At 43.2% G+C, this 15,792-nt stretch overlaps 2 protein-coding genes across 7 annotated transcripts in view; one reads left to right on the top strand and one right to left on the bottom strand.

Annotated features, from left to right (window-relative positions):
• BAALC (BAALC binder of MAP3K1 and KLF4) overlaps positions 1–15,792 on the top strand; it is an 81,236-nt gene that overhangs the window by 26,140 nt on the left and 39,304 nt on the right. The gene's annotated exons all lie outside the window — the stretch shown is intronic.
• Positions 7,739–7,949, bottom strand: LOC112916995 (small ribosomal subunit protein uS14-like). The gene has a single exon (XM_072734118.1). The coding sequence runs from the start codon at positions 7,947–7,949 to the stop codon at positions 7,779–7,781; it is 171 nt and encodes a 56-aa protein (XP_072590219.1). The 3' UTR covers positions 7,739–7,778.

The following is a 15,792-nucleotide window of genomic DNA, read 5'->3' as shown; positions in this document are numbered from 1 at the left end:
TCCTCTTGATCCAAGCACTGGATCTTCCAGCAACAAGGAACCTGGTGGGACTTTCTCCTCTCCTGCTGCTGCCTCTTCCTCCTGAGAAGGAATCTAAGTTGGGTCTCCCAAATTCTCCCAAGCAATCCAGATTCTAGTACCCCCGCATGGATTTTTCTAGGATCTGATATTAGCTAATTCTGCCACCATGCCCAAGTCCCTTCCTGGTGGCCATTGCAAGGATTTTTTTCAATTATCTTGGGAACATTCATTTTATTTTTTTATATGTTAATTCCAGTATAGTTAACATACAGTATTATATCAGTCTCAAGGTGTACAATATAGTGATTCAAAAGTTACATGCAACACCCGGTAGTCGTCACAAGTGCCCTCCTTAATCCCCACCGCCTATTTCACCCATCTCCCACACACCTCCTCTCTGGTGACATCAGTTTGTTCTCTATAATTAAGAGTCTGTTTTTTGGTTTGTCTCTTTTTTCCTTTGTTTATTTCTTTTGTTTCTTAAATTCCACATATGTGTGAAATCATACGGTATTTATCTTTCTCTTACTGACTTATTTTGCTGAGCATAATACTCTCTAGCTCCATCCATGTCGTTGCAAATGGCAATATTTCATTCTTTTTTATGGCTGAATAATATTCAATATTGGAATAATATTCCAATGGATATATATATGTTATATATTGGAATATACATATGAATATATATTAATATATTTATATCACAGCTTATTTATCCATTCATCGATCAATGGACACTTTGGCTTCTTCCATATCTTGACTATTGTAAATAATGCTGCTATAAACATGGGGGAGCATGTTTCCCTTTGAATTAGTATTTTTGTATTTTGGGGGGAAATACCCAGCAGTGTGATTACTGGATCACAAGGTGGTTCTATTTTTAACATTTTGAGGAATCTCCATACCATTTTCACAGTGGTTGCACCAGTTTGCAATCCCACCAACAGTGGGGGCACTCATTTTAAAGAACACATTAGTAAATGCTGAGCAACCACAGGAACCCACGCAGAGCAGAGAGCAGCAACAAGGAGAGATGAGGAGCAGATTTTGGGCGTCTCCCCTCTCTGTTTACTTCTCAGATCAGAGTGAGGACCTGGCTGAAGTCAGGAAACCTGGGCAAGATGAGTTTCCCACCCCAAATTGAGATTTCACATGAGAGAAGAATTGATTTCATCAGTCCAAAGGCCAGTTTTCCACAAGCCGATTTGCCAGGTAGGAAATCCACTGAAGGTCTAAGGGCTTTCCCCCACTGGGGTCCTGCCTCAACTTTGCTGCAGCTGCTTTGTGTTGGAATGGTTAGTTTGGGATTGTTTTAAGTACAAATAACTGAACTCATTTTTGCTGTCTGCACTCCCTCTTTGAACTGCTGCTGTGTTCCTGTATACACTCGACTCCTGCCCCTGCCCCTGCCCCTATCTGCTCTCCTTCTGTGTAGGACCACGTATAGTTCCAGCAAACTTTCCTAACTGCATTTAAAATTGTTATCTGATAATGCTAAGGGGATCCATCATTTGGCTTCCCCTCTGCCCCCCAGTGAAAAGAGTATTTGATCAACTAGCTTTTGGCAAATTGTTCTTTCAGTAAATTGATTTTGGGCGAATTATTTTTTTTTTACAATATGACCCAGAGGCCATCTTCTGCTTTAGGAAGTCAGTAGAAAGTTGTGAGCATTAGGTGATTAGGTATCCTGAATTCTGTTCTGCTTGCTTCTTATGACTGAGGCAAATTTCCACATCACCTAGGCTCCAGATTACCTATAAAATGGGAATAATAATGTCAACTTCTTGGATGCAAAGATTAATTGACTTTAGAGATAACCAGAATAGATTTTTAAACATATATATATGTATATGTGTATATATATATATATATATATATATATATATATATAATCTATTTAAGACTGTGCATACTAAACTAGGTAAAGCTACCCCTTACAGCTCATAGTCATAAAACAAAAGCAACTTACAAAGGTGAGACCTACAAACTAGAAAGCCAGTAATGTTGTGAATAATACCAGTAACATTGTGAATAATAGCATTAATTTAGCAGATAATTTTGTTTTGTAGAAAATGAGTTACACTGTTAATTTTAGTAGTAGAAAGTTATGTTCATTTGTTTTTTATTTCACTTTTGTGCACTTGATGCCTTTAATTTGGGAGCACAGTACTCCATCAGATGAGTCATCATCATCATCACAATTATTTTTCATTTCAAACATGATGCCAGCTTTCATCATCCACTGTACTCCCTTCAAGTCAGTACTCCGAAGGATGGGAGTTGCGCACTACATCTCCTTATGCTAGGATGCCATCATTTCCAGCTCAGCACCCGGTATTACCTTGAGTTGATTGATTATTCAACTTTCCCACTCTCTCCTCTATTTAAATGACTTGGAAGACTTCATCTATGATGTCATTTCCCTTTTATGTTCATAGTGCAGAGGTCTCATTTATACATTTTCTTTGCATTTCAAGACTATTAAGGGAGTTGGTGGCAATATAGCCTTAAAATCAATACCAACTGGGGCACCAGAATCATGGAATTCTAATACATCCATCTGGATGATCTTAAATATGCAAATTATAATTTTTTTTCACAATTATCATCTAGATGGAAGCATGAGAATGTATCCTCAGTTCCCCTAGGAGTTTGCTGACCCCTCTACTTTTAGGCAAGTTGGCCAAAATATAGGAAAGTATCTGGCGTGTAGAAGGTACTTGGTAAAGGGAAATTTTTATGAAATGTACATCAGAACCAGGGTGCCTGGGTAGATTACTTGGTTAATCTACCTTCAGCTCAGGTCATGGTCCCAGGATTCAGAGATCGAGCCACCCCCATCAAGCTCCCTGCTCAGCAGAGAGCCTGCTTCTCCTTTTGCCCCTCCCTCATGTTCATGCTTGCCCTCTGTCTCTCTCTCTCTGAAATAAATAAATTAAATCTTAAAAATAAAAAAAGAAATTTACATCAGAACCATCCACCAAGGCCAGAGATCACCAACCTGTATTTTTAAGGTCAAATCAACTGGATTTCAATGACTCTATGTTCCAAAAGATTAATAAGTTATTAGGAAGAATATTCCTCAAATTAAACCGTGACAAAGTTGAATCTGAAGCTAAAGTAACCGGTAACAGTAGTTCCAGAAGTGAGTAAAGTAATCTGAGGAATACAAACGTAGTTATCATTCTTGCCCTACAATCTTACAGTTCTCAAAGTAACCAGGAGGCCCTTGAGAAATTTCTTTTTAAAACCTATCACATGGGGCGCCTGGCTGGCTCAGTCAATGGAGAATGCAATTCTTGATCTTGGGATTATAAATTTGATGCCCACATTGGGTATAGAGATTACTTAAAAAAAATAAAACTCTTTTAAAAAAATAACCTTATCACATAAAAAGAAGGAAGGTGCTGTGAAGAGGATCATCAACTGTCCTTGTGGAGAATACTGGTCCCCCTTGTAGAGAACACTTGATCCATAAGAAATCCAGAAAACGAAAAATACTAAGTGCAGACACTGCACGGCTTTCAGGGGGTTGAAACTCCAGAAGCAGATACTAGTCTAACTAGTTTAACTAGACTCTGAAAGGGGGCTGGATCCTGAATCTACTCCTCCAGCCTTCTCCCCCAAGATGGACTTTTCTATTAGAAAGACTCAGTTTGGTCTACTTCCTGTGTGTCTCCTTTACTACTCACCCAGAACACTTTACCTCTGACAGTTCTGGTCACCAAATGTGTGGGCACTGATAGCAGTTTGGAAATAAAGACTTGTCTCTTTTGTGAGTTTAAAAAAAAAAAAAAAAGGCCCATTCTTGATGGCTTAGTCTTCCTACCCTTGGAGCTTCAGGAAAGCCCTGCTTAGGAAGAGAACATTGTTGGATTAGGTTACTGGCATCCCATCTCCAAGAAATCATGGCCAGCCAGAGAAACTTAGATGCTTCTCATTGAAAAGACATTAGGACACTTTTATTGATAGAATGCCTGTTCCAGCATAGCTTTTACCACTTTGGGTACAAAGAATGTTTTATAATATCAAAAATGTCAGTATTATAATGTCTCAAACTTTCAGTATTCACTGATTGAGAAAAATTGACTCAAAAATTTGGCAAAGAGCTATTATGGATGCAGTAATGTTTTTAAATGGATTTTCTTCTTTGAGTCTGTATTTGGAAAGTAGCGGTTAACATGTGAGACACAGTGTTTATTCAACCTGTAGACCATGCCTAATATACTTTGAGTTTGCAGACTTTGCTGCAATTCCTCCTGAGCAGGGGTCCCCAAACATGGCATGTGGCCCAGTACCCTGACCAAGTTATCATTGGCTTATATAGTAAGATGAGAAACAGAGCCAATGCGTGGAGCTCTTCGTAATCTTGCTCCAACGTTAGCCTCTGTTGTTTTCTCTATCAGTTAGGATTAGGTTTAGCTGTGAAGAAGAAACCGGAAGAGCTGTGTTTTGCAACAAGATAGATGTTTTTCCCTCCAGGACTAGTAGTGTGGCTCTAACAGTTCTCAGGGCCTCAGCCTTCTTCTCCCTCACTGTTTTGCTGTGAGCTTACTGATCTGCTTGGGGGGACCTTTGGACTCATAGTCCAGGCGTGATGTCACCTTCCAGGATAGAGGAAGAGAAAGGGAATGACCTGCTTCCTGCCTTGAAGGAAATTTTCTGGTGTTGAATTACTGTGTTGTACACCTGAAATGAACATAATATGTTATGTTAACTAACTGCAGTTAAAATAAGAACTTAAAAAAAAAAAAAAAAAGGAAACCTTCTGGCAGCATCCAATATCACTTCTATCTCATTGGCCAGAATTTAGTCATAGGACCACATCAAGCTGCAAAGGAAGATGGGAAATGACTTTTAGCTGATTGGCAACACACAGACTAACAACCAAGATTCTGTGACTAGGGCAAAGCAGAGGCTTCCTTAGCAGTATGATCACTGTCACCCAGACTTTTTGGAATCATTTAGAAAACATGGGAACCACAGCTGAAGGAGGCTTCTCCCTCTGTCTATATTGCCTGGAATTATACAGGTTGCTCTCTACCCAGCAAAGCTCCCCGCTAAACACTGGAAAGCCCAGAGAGTTTTCTGTCTCTGCTTTGACTCAGTTCTTTGTCTTTCTCACCTCTGGCTTCACCTTCTCTCTGTTTCCACAACCCTCAATTTACTCATTTTCCTTTATTAACATAATTCTCCAATAGCATGAACTTCAGCAAAAGGCAAGTCATACTTGAATGAAAGCAAAACACGAAAAACTGAAAATTTGTGCAAATCAAATTGCTATAAAAGAATTCTCATTTTCTTGCTTACTTACATTCCAGTTTCAGGGTTGTTTTGTCATCATTTCTGAAAAATATCCTTTTTTGGCAGTGGTTTCTGACCCAATTCCTCTCTTCCCTAGTTATACTGAGGAGAGGAATTCATGTGTAAATCTATTACTTTCTAAGAGTCTCAGAAATCACCACCCTCACACAAATACACTGACTCCAACAATTTGGAAATTGTACCTTGAAACCTTTTGATTTTATCACTCATATTGACAGCAAAGGAGTTGAACACTAAAGTAAGATTAGCTCCTTTGGATGCTAGGAAACTGCCTTTGGGTACCCTTTGTCCAGCTGGGCCCAATTTATCAGGCTGTGGACCTGGAGCACAGAGTGCACCCCCCAGTCAGGCTTTTGAGAGGAGGCTTTGGTGGGAAGGCCTGCCTCGGCCACGCCGAGCACACTGCTAAGAGTCATTTATTCACTGAACTAAACTTACTTGTACCAGTCCCTATATATGTCATCCTCTCAATTACTAGTTGCATTTTGTAGGTCATGAAACGGAGGCTTAAGGGCACCTGGGTGGCTCAGTCAGTTGAGCATCCAACTCTTCGTTCATGAGATTAAGCCCCACCTCAGGCTCCGTACTCAGCAGGAGTCTGCTTGGATACTCTTTCTCCCTCTGCTCCTTCTCCTGTTCTTGCTCTCTCTCTCTCTCTAAAAATCAATCAATCAATCAATCAATCTAAAAAAATGATAGAAAGCAACTTGCCCAAGATCACACAGTTGGTGGAGACAGATTCAAACCAAGCCTGCTTTCCTCTAAAACCCTTCCTTGAGGCCTTAAGAGTCTCTTTTAGAGAATTCATGGGCCAGTAGAATTTAAAAAAAATTATAACCTAAGAAATGATGTGTATGTGTACATGTTGATATAGAGTAGCTAATTTTTTCTTTTGCCATGGGGGCATGAAAAAGACCCTCTCATTAATTATCATTACCATTTTGTTGGGAAGAATATCTCTCTGTCTCTCTCCTCTTTCTCATACACACATACACAAACACACACACACAGAAAACATTTCTAAATTAATTCAACAAATATTTATTGAGCATCTATTATGGGGCCAGACACTGTTCTAGGCACTGAAGAATGGGGTAGTAACAAAATAAGCAAAAATTTCTCCCTCATGCTTAAATACTAAGTAAGGCATGATATAACTAAAAAGAAAAGAAAAGAAAAGAAAAGAAAAGAAAAGAAAAGAAAAAAGAAAAGAACACACAGTATATTAGAAATAAGTGCAACAGGGGAAAAATAAGGCAGAGAAGAGGGATACGACTGTGTGGGGGAGGAATGCCCACTACATTATGTCATTTTTCTCACTGTACCACACACTGGGGACCTCACTTCTAGGACCTGACATGTGGAACCTCCTACCCTTTGTTGCCCTAGCGCCGTAGAAGTGGAGATGGGAGGCAGTGGTGAAGGTGGTTCCAACTCTGCTTCCGGTTCATTTCCTCCCAGCCTTTTCTAATCATGGGTTTCTAATTCCTCAGTTATTGATTAGCTGAGGTTTTGTCTTGCCTAAGACATGATTCAGGAAGTTTTTCATTATGCCTCAGAGCAAGTCAATATTTCCAAGAAAGAACTATAAATCAAAAACTTTTACTTTTTTGAGGACAGAGGTTCTGGGGCCTTGTCCTGCCCTTCTACTGTGCTACCTTCCCTTTGCTAGACGGGCTGAGTCTGAGCCTTGTGAGTACCCATATATTCTCCCCATGTGTTTCCAGCTTCCTGTGGGAAGAAAATTTATGCAAAATATCCTTTCATGTTCATGTTAGGAAGGTTTTCCTTTGGGTTTTGTTGTTGAAGTGTACATTCAAATGTTTTTCTCAAACTCTAGATATAAGATGGTAGAGGTGTTTAGATCTCAGCAGTTCAGTTTCTCTCTATAGCCACCTCATCCCATGCAGTGTTGCCCACCTTCTCAGCAGCCTGTGTTCCTCTAGAACCTGAGTTTCTGTCTTTTTCCTCTGAGTACAGTTGTTCCAAATTCTCATGAAGTGAGTAGGGCAACATGGCACCTAGAATCGCAGAGCCCAGAGTTCTAATCCTAGCTCTGCCTCTGACTAGGTTGTTACCTTGGGAAAGTGACTTGAACTTTCTGAACCCTGGTTTTCTCAACTGTTGTACTGAGACAATAACAGTATCTACCTCATAGAGCTGTTGTGAATATTAAATGAGAGCAAGCACTCTAACTAAAATGTACTGAGAATATATTATGTGCCACACACTAGTCTAAGTGTTTGTGTGTTTTGCCTGGGTGAATTATCCATGAACTCCTTCTAAGAGGAGCCATTATGGTCTCCATTTTACAGAAGATGGAGCTGAATTGTAGGAAAGTTTTTTTTTTCATAATTGGAGCATTTTTATTTTATGTACAATGAGTCAGCATTAAGGTAGGTATCTTGGATGACCCATTCAAGGAAGTTCACTTAATCCAACTTAATGAAGCCTATATCCTTGGCGTACTGACAGAAACACTGGCGGCACATATTGAGGCCGTATTTCTGGATCAGATGGTGCAGGTTTGAACAGATGCGGCAAGAACAAGAGCCCTGGCCAAACTTCCTCCGATGGCTCCAGTAGAGCTGCTGGTGACCCATCTTGCTCTTTCAGATACAACGAGGCAAAAGCTGCAGGGAAGTTAAGTAGTTTTCTCAAGGTTAGTCTGTGTTCCTCAAACAAAGAGTGATGGTTTTCATTAATACAGTCTCTGGTGAAGGAATTAGGAACCATCTGGTCTATGCTTGTCTTCAGAGCTCTCAGCCTGGAGCTGCTACTTAATAGGGTAATTTGACTAATGACAAAGGAATATATCAAGGCATGTTTCTCAAAATTTAAAAACTGAATTCTCATACAAATAGCGAGCAGGTGTCACTATCTAACTCATTAATGAGGGTCGTAGGAGGATGATAAAGCCCAGTCAAAAGAGAAGATGAGGGTGTGGTTATTGAAAAGGCAACATGAGGGTTCCTTGTGGTGATAGTGATGAAACTATTCATATCTTTTTTTTTTTTAAGATTTTATTTATTTATTCACAAGAGACACAGAGAAAGGCAGAGACATAGGCAGAGGGAGAAGCAGACTCCATGCAGGAAGCCTGATGTGGGACTCGATCCCAGGACTCCAGGATCATTCCCTGAACCAAAGGCAGACGCTCAACCGCTGTCACTCAGGCGTCCCAGAAACTACTCTGTATCTTGACTGACTGTGGTAGTGGTTACAAGGCCCAACAACACATGCGATGAAACTGCCAGGACTAAATACAAATACATAAAGGAGTCCAAGTAAAATTTGAGAAATCTGAATAAGATGGGTAGATTGTATCAATGTTGATATCCTGGATATGATCTTGTACTGTAGTTCTGGAGGAAACCATTAAAAGACATACAGATCTCTGCATATTATTGCTTACAACTCATCTCAAATAGAAGGTTAAAGACAAAACGAAATAAATAGCTCTGAAAAAGAATATGAGAAACTTTTTTTTTTTTTAAATAGGCTGTGGAAAGAAGGAAAGTTGAGATAAGATTGCTAAATTAAATACAAAACTCATTATATTTTATGGGGCAAAAAAAGAAACCCCAGAGATTTTAGGTTTATCCTCTCTAGTAGATAGAAAAGAAACTCATCACACATGATCAGTTCATAGAATTGTAATATACTTGGGTCACAGTGAAATGTGTGAACAGAGTTGTACACACTAGAGCAGGATTTCTCAATCTCAGCACTATTGACATTTTGGGTCTGAAAATTCTGTTGTGGAAGCATTGTAGGATGTTTAGAGGCATTCCTAGCCTCTATCCACTAGATGCCAATAGCTTCTCCCCAGTCAATAACCAAAATGTCTCCAGATGTCTTGGGGGTGGTGGTGGTGGTGGTGGTATAAGGTCGTCCTGGCTGAGAACCACTATGCTAGGCTCTAAGGGCCCACAGAGCCAGAAGACCTTTAAGTAAGCTTGTTAGGAAGTGCTCATTGCAGGACATAAATCATCTTTTGGCATTATTCCCAAGTTTTGGATAATTGTTCACAAACAAAACCACCAATTACAGGGCCATTGTGCTGGACAGAAGCACAGGAGTCCTAGACATTTAGCACAAAAAGAGCCATGGAGATTCACTAGGCTTGGTCCAACCTCCTCATTTTACAGCTGGGGAATGTGAGGGGAGATGGCTTCCCAAAAGGCAAAGAGCTAGTTTGTGGCAGAGTATGTTCAGTTAAACCCTCTCTTGTTCCAAAGTGGATTTGAGGCAGTGGTGATGGAGTCATTAATTTTTTTTGAGCACCAATTATGTGCCAGGTACTGTACTAGACTCCAGGCTTGGATGATGACTAACACTTAAGTTCCTGTCCTCAGAGTATGGAGATCTTACCAGGGAGATGGGGCTGTGAGCAAATCATTACTGTGAGACTTGGAAGTGGTATTGAGGTGGGTGGGGGCTGGCAGAGAGTCACAATGGCCTTAGGGTCTCGGGGCTTAGGGAAGTCTAATGGGGCCTACACTTCAGAGATCCTGATCAAGGAGTTGTGGTCAGATCCTCCACAGGAACCCAAAGTTATTGCTCCTGGCCCCGGGGGGAACGTGAGGTCTGGCAGTGATCTGCCCACAAGGCTGCCCTGGGCCAGGTTCTGGGATATCTGGGAGCCAGAAAAGAATGCTGAGAGAGGGGATGCAGAAATGGGACCCGTGAAGAACAAAGGAGAGCAGGGAGCAGGTTTACAGCAAAGAGAGGAAGCCAAAGGTAGGACAGGGTGGGCTAGTGGGAGGAAGGCCATCCCTGGATGGAAGCCTAGGACAGCTGGAGGCCAGGAGGATGCAAATGCGGTCAAAGCACAGCGTTCAGGGCGCGGCGATGGCTGGTTGCTCCTGCCCATGGTGGGCCCGCAGGGAGCTGCCTGCACAGGAATCTGAATCTGGGAGCCTCGTGCTGCTGCACCAGGGCCCACACGGCGGCGAGCACGGGAGGAAACCGCCCCTGGAACCCGCCTTGGATGCTAAGCTCCGAACGAGAACCTGGCGAGGAGGGGGCCCGGGGCTGGCAGGGGACTGCTTCCGAGGTATTTTACACGCAGAGCATCAGCCTCTCACATTGTAGCCGCTAAAGGAAGGAGGCTCCACCCACAGCCCTTGCCTCCTTCCTCGCTGATCACTGCAGGGTCAGCGAGAGGTAAAGTGGGAAATAGGCACCCGTTGCGGGGGTGGGGGGTGGGGGTGGGGGGGGGTGGGTGTTAGGAAGGGCTCAGATGGAACAGGGAAGCGCGAGGGGTGCAAGGTGAGGCGCTGCCTGGAAGTTCTCTGGCGTGCAGCAAGCTTTCCTGGATGAGAATTCTTTCCACAAAGAAGGAAAATATGCTGAGGTGGAATTGCAGGGATTATATGAAGGTAAAGATAGCACAGCAGGGCACCTGGGTGGCTCAGGGGTTAAGCGTCTGCCTTCGGCTCAGGTCCTGGGATCAAGTCCCACATCTTTTCCCTCTTCTTCTGCCTCTTTCTTCCTCTGTCACTCATGAATAAACAACTATAATCTTAAAAAAAAAAGTACGGCAAATGAGTCAAGACGGAGATTTTCGCATCCCCAGATTTTTATTGGTCCAACTTCTTTAGGCTCTGACTGACCAAGCATCTATGTAACGGTTTTTCTACTTTCCTTTCCTTTCTGGATGCTCAGAGTAGAAAACCCTGATAAGCCTCAGTAACCACATCCCCCAAAACAAAGCTTAATAGGGGAAAAGGGGAAGTGAGTTGGTTTTCCTCTCCTTGGGATAGAAGGTTTAGGCTCCCGTGTAAGGGTCCCTCCCTGTCTTACGGAAGTGGGTTGGTTATGCTGTGGAGGTGGAAAAGGCAGGAATCAGTCAGTGGGAAGTTGTCATTTTAGAGCATTAACCTTTGCAAAATTTTCCTGGGTGGGTCAGGCCGTGTCGTGGGAGTTGTATGAGTGGTTTGTGGTAACTCCCTGCTGCTAACTAATAAAATTCCCATGTGCTGTGGCTAAATGGTATCTATCCATCTTAGGGTATATTGATTTCCCAGGACCTAAAGGCCACAGCTGCTGTGGATTTGGACCTAATAGCCATAACAGAATAAATGAGAATTTGGTTCATAGTAGCTAATACAAATACTAACATTTCTTGGCACTTCCTATGGGCCAATTCAAGCACACTGTATGGATTATTTCATTGGATTCTCACAGCCATACTATGAAGTAGGTGCTATCATATACTCGTTTCATAGATGAGAAAACGGTTAACAAGATAAGCAAGTTGCTGGAAGGTCCCGCAGAGTAACTGAAAGAGCCAAAATTCAGACCCTTTAGGAATGGTGGTCTCAAAAACAAACAAACAAACAAACAAGCAAAGAGGAATGGTCTCTCTGCTGCTTGGAAGGTCACATTGCTCTCATGCTTTGTCCCATTGCTGTGAGGCGTGGCCCACCAGACCAGGATGAAGCTTGTTCGGACACTGCTCTGTGCTGCTGTGCACTGGGGAGAGGGCCCGCTTGGTATTGGGTTAACCTGGGACTTTGCAACAAAGGGAAGCTGAGAACCTCCAAAAACCTATGCTATAAAATAAACGCTGTTTGCTAAACATGAATACCTGTGACCATACTTCATATACCTGCTGGATTTTGCAGTGTTATTCTGGGGCCGACTCCTGATTCCTCCTCACAAAGATTTGGGGTGAGGCACTGTTTCTTCCAGAGCCTTTTCTCCTTGCATCCTCCTCATTTTGCATCCTTTGCAATCTCATATCCCACTTTGGTTTGCCACAGAATTGATTACCATTCAAGAATTCCACGTTTCTTCATCTGCAATCGCCAAACATCTACACTGCAACCACATTTTTCTGAGGCTGTTTTGTGAGGCTCCAGTCAGCTCCCTTCCCAGTATGCTATTGTTAAGATCCACGAAATGCTAGAACATTTGACTATTTATACTCGCCTTTGAGGTGAACTCTGCAAAGTGCCGCTTCATCCACTGTTATGCCCACATGGTTTTTCTTGTTCTTTACCTCATTCTGTGCTGTAAAGGGAGATAGTGACACTCAGTGGGTGATTATGTATGAGCCACCAAGGCTTTTAAGAGCACAAATTTGCCATCAGAAAATCAATGATATCTAGTAGGACTGAAATGTGAATCTGGGGAAGAGGCACTGGACAAGGACCAGGTGATCCATACCTTGGAGAGCCCCTCTGACCCAGGTGTCACCAGGCACCTTTCCCTGCAACAGGCAGACATGTAGGCTTGAGTACAGCTGCCACAGAATTGCCAGCAGTTCTTTTCCAACTCAGAGGTTGGGATGACTGACTATGCAGCCCCACCACCCTTACTCCTTATTGCCCCACTGGGAAGGCATCTAATTACCCAGATTGGTCCAAAGCATGAAAGTCACAGTTGTCACTGGATTGGCTATGTTTGCAAAACAGGATGGGAAAACCCTTGCGATACCAGATATATTCGTTTCCTGTTACTGTTGTAAGAAATCACCACAAATGTAATGGCTTAAACATAATTTATTCTCTTCCTGTTCCGGAATTTAGAAGCCTGACCTCCTCTCACTGGGCTAAGGTGTCAGCAGGACTGTGCTCCTCCCTGGATGCTCTAGGGGAAAATTAATTCCTTGCCCTTCCCAGCTTCTAGAGGCTGCCCACATTTCTTGGTTTATGGTCTTTTCCTGCATCTTCAACGCCTGTGACATTACACCTCTTTCATAGTCCCGTCACCCTTTGCTTCTTGCTCTTCTGCCTCCCTCTTCCACTTTTTTAAAAAAGATTTATTAATTTGTTTATTCATGATAGACAGAGAGAGAGAGGCAGAGGGAGAAGCAGGCTCCATGTTGGGAGCCCAACGTGGGACTTGATCCCAGGTCTCCAGGATCACTCCCTGGGCTGAAGGGGGCGCTAAACTGCTGAGCCACCCAGGGATCCCCTCCCTCTTCCACTTTTAAGGACTCTCGTGATTATACTGGACCCCCTTGGATAATCCAGGATCGTCTATTTTAAAGGTCAGTTTAAAATAGCTGCCTTAATTGGATTAGCAACCGTAATTCCGAATGCCAAGTAACTTAATGTATCACAGGTTCTGGGGATTAAAAGTGGGCCTCCTGGGGGGCTCTTGGGCATTATTCTGCATGTCATGCCATGTCCGTAGTCAGAGATGTGGTCAAACAGAGCTGCAGAGGAAGCGGTCTACCCTTTAGCAAGTGCCTACTAGGTGTCAGGCAGTAACCTCAGTGCTTTATACATTATCTCATTTAGTTTCCCAACATTCAGCCCTTCATTTTCAAGTGAGAAAATACTGGCTCTGAGAGGTTTAGCGGTTTGTCCAAAGTCCATAGCTGGCGACTGTGCAATTCTGTCTGTATGTCCTCCAGTCCGTGCTGTATCATGTCTCCCTTTGCTTCCTCCCACATAGGCCCAGAGGCTTCCAAATGTATGTGAGCACATGCGGCCATGCGTGTGTGTGTGTGTGTATGTGTGTGTGTGTGTGTGTGTGGCTCAAGGCCAAACACCCCGTAAGAAGTCACCTTCTGAACTTGAAGCTGAAGAGAATCAACTTCAAATAGTTTAGAGCAGGGGTGCCTGTGTGTCTCAGTGGTTGAGCATCTGCTTTTGGCTCAGGTTGCAATCCCAGGGTCCTGGGATCGAGTTCCGCATCGGGCTCCCCACAGGGAGCCTGCTTCTCCCTCTGCTTGTGTCTCTGCCTCTCTGTGTGTCTCTCATTAATAAATAAATAAATAAAACCTTAAAAAAAATAGGTGAGAGCAGCAGCCAGAGGTAGTGACTCATCCGAGAGGACTTGTTGGCTCTCTAGCTGCTGATGACAGAGGCCCATGGGGGCTGGCTCAGGAGACCCATATGGACTAAAGCACTGAGAGCGGTCATTGACTCAGCTGGTCTGGAACTCACCTGATGCAGGGGTACCTCTGGAGTATGATCAAGGGCGAGACTGAGTCCTAAGAATGTCTCTGCTGTTTATCCAGCCCTCTGTGAAGGCACAAGGGTCACGATGGAGGCTAGAACAGTCTTCCTGGCCGTGGCTTCACCACTCCCAAGCCTGGTGCAACAGCCCCTAAACCTCTAACTCCTTGTGCTCTGATTCTGTCCTCACCAGGCAGCCTTCGGCCCGATGTGCTCTCTTGCAGCGGATCAGCTCTCTGGCACAGCCAGGATTCTATACCTCGCCCGGCCCCGGTTACTGCACGTGGATCATTTGACTCCATCCCTGCTGGCCTCTTCTCTTGTTAGTCTCCTCACCCACCATGAGCCTTCAGGGCCTGCGGCCCCCACCCCCGCACTCAGGGTGGGTTATAGCAAGCACAAAATTCTCCCGAGCTTTCTCCTCCCAGCTTTTCTATTTCTTTTCCTCTGTTTTCCAGTTTTTCTCCCAGTTCTAGCTTGGAATTTTTACATTCTCTTTCTATCCTTGTGGTTATCCTAAAGTTTTCACACATGTGTCTCATTTATCAAAATCTGACATTTGTCTATACCTTTCCTGCTCCTATATTAGCTTCCTTCCTTCCTAGAAAAAAAGACACCTGTGCTTGAGAGCAACACACAGGGCTGTACCTCGGGCCTCAAAGTTACGAGACCCCAAGGAACTGGCCAGGGATAAGCCAGTGTGTGATCTGGGGGGGGGGGGGGGGGGGGGGGATGGGAAAGCAAACTATAAGGGATTCAGTCCCCTGCCACCACCAGTGATTCCTGTTAGTCTCTTCGTTTTGGTTACTGAGTGTGTGAGTTTCCTAGGGCCCCTTAACAAGTACCACAGACTGGGGGGGCTTACCTCAGCAGGAATCTGTTCCCTCCCAATTCTGGAGGCTGCAAGTCCGAGCTCATGGCATTGGCAGAGTTGATTCCCTCATGGACTGTGAGGGAGAACCTGTCCCCTGCCTTTCTTCTAGCTCTGATGGCTTGCTGGCAATTTTTAGGGTTTTTTGGTTTGTAACAGCATCACCCCAATCGCTGCCTTCATGTTGTTTCTCCTTATGTGCATGCATCTGTGTCCAAATTTTCCTTTTTTATAAAGGACACCAGTTGTCTTGGATCAGGGCCCACCCCAAAGATCTCATCCTAACTAATTTCATCTGCAACCATCTCCAAATAAAGTCCCATTCTGAGGTCCTGGGGATTAGGACTATAGCATTTGAATTTTGGAAGACACAATCCACTATACAAATATACTAAGTTTATTACTAAGTATAATAAGTATACTAATACTTTCCAGGGCATTTGTGAAAAAAAAAATTACAGTGTATCTGAAAGTTACTTTTAAACCTAAGGGTTTGACCTCAATGGTATTGATAAAGTGCTACAATTAATTATTTTTGTAGCTTTATTGAGATATAATTAACATGCACCACTGTGTAAGTTTAAGGTATAAAACATTACAATTTGATATATGCATATATTGTGAAATGATTACCATAGTGAGATTAGTTAACACCTC

The sequence above is a fragment of the Vulpes vulpes genome, chromosome 13 (assembly GCF_048418805.1).
Source record: "Vulpes vulpes isolate BD-2025 chromosome 13, VulVul3, whole genome shotgun sequence".
NCBI lineage: Eukaryota > Metazoa > Chordata > Mammalia > Carnivora > Canidae > Vulpes > Vulpes vulpes.
The sequence above is the reverse complement of the archived record's forward strand: the minus strand, read 5'-3'. Positions and strand labels throughout refer to the sequence as shown.

What these genes read in the sequence shown, in the direction of transcription:
- LOC112916995 (XM_072734118.1), bottom strand. Translation starts at nt 7,949, where the DNA reads ATGGGTCACCAGCAGCTCTACTGGAGCCATCGGAGGAAGTTTGGCCAG.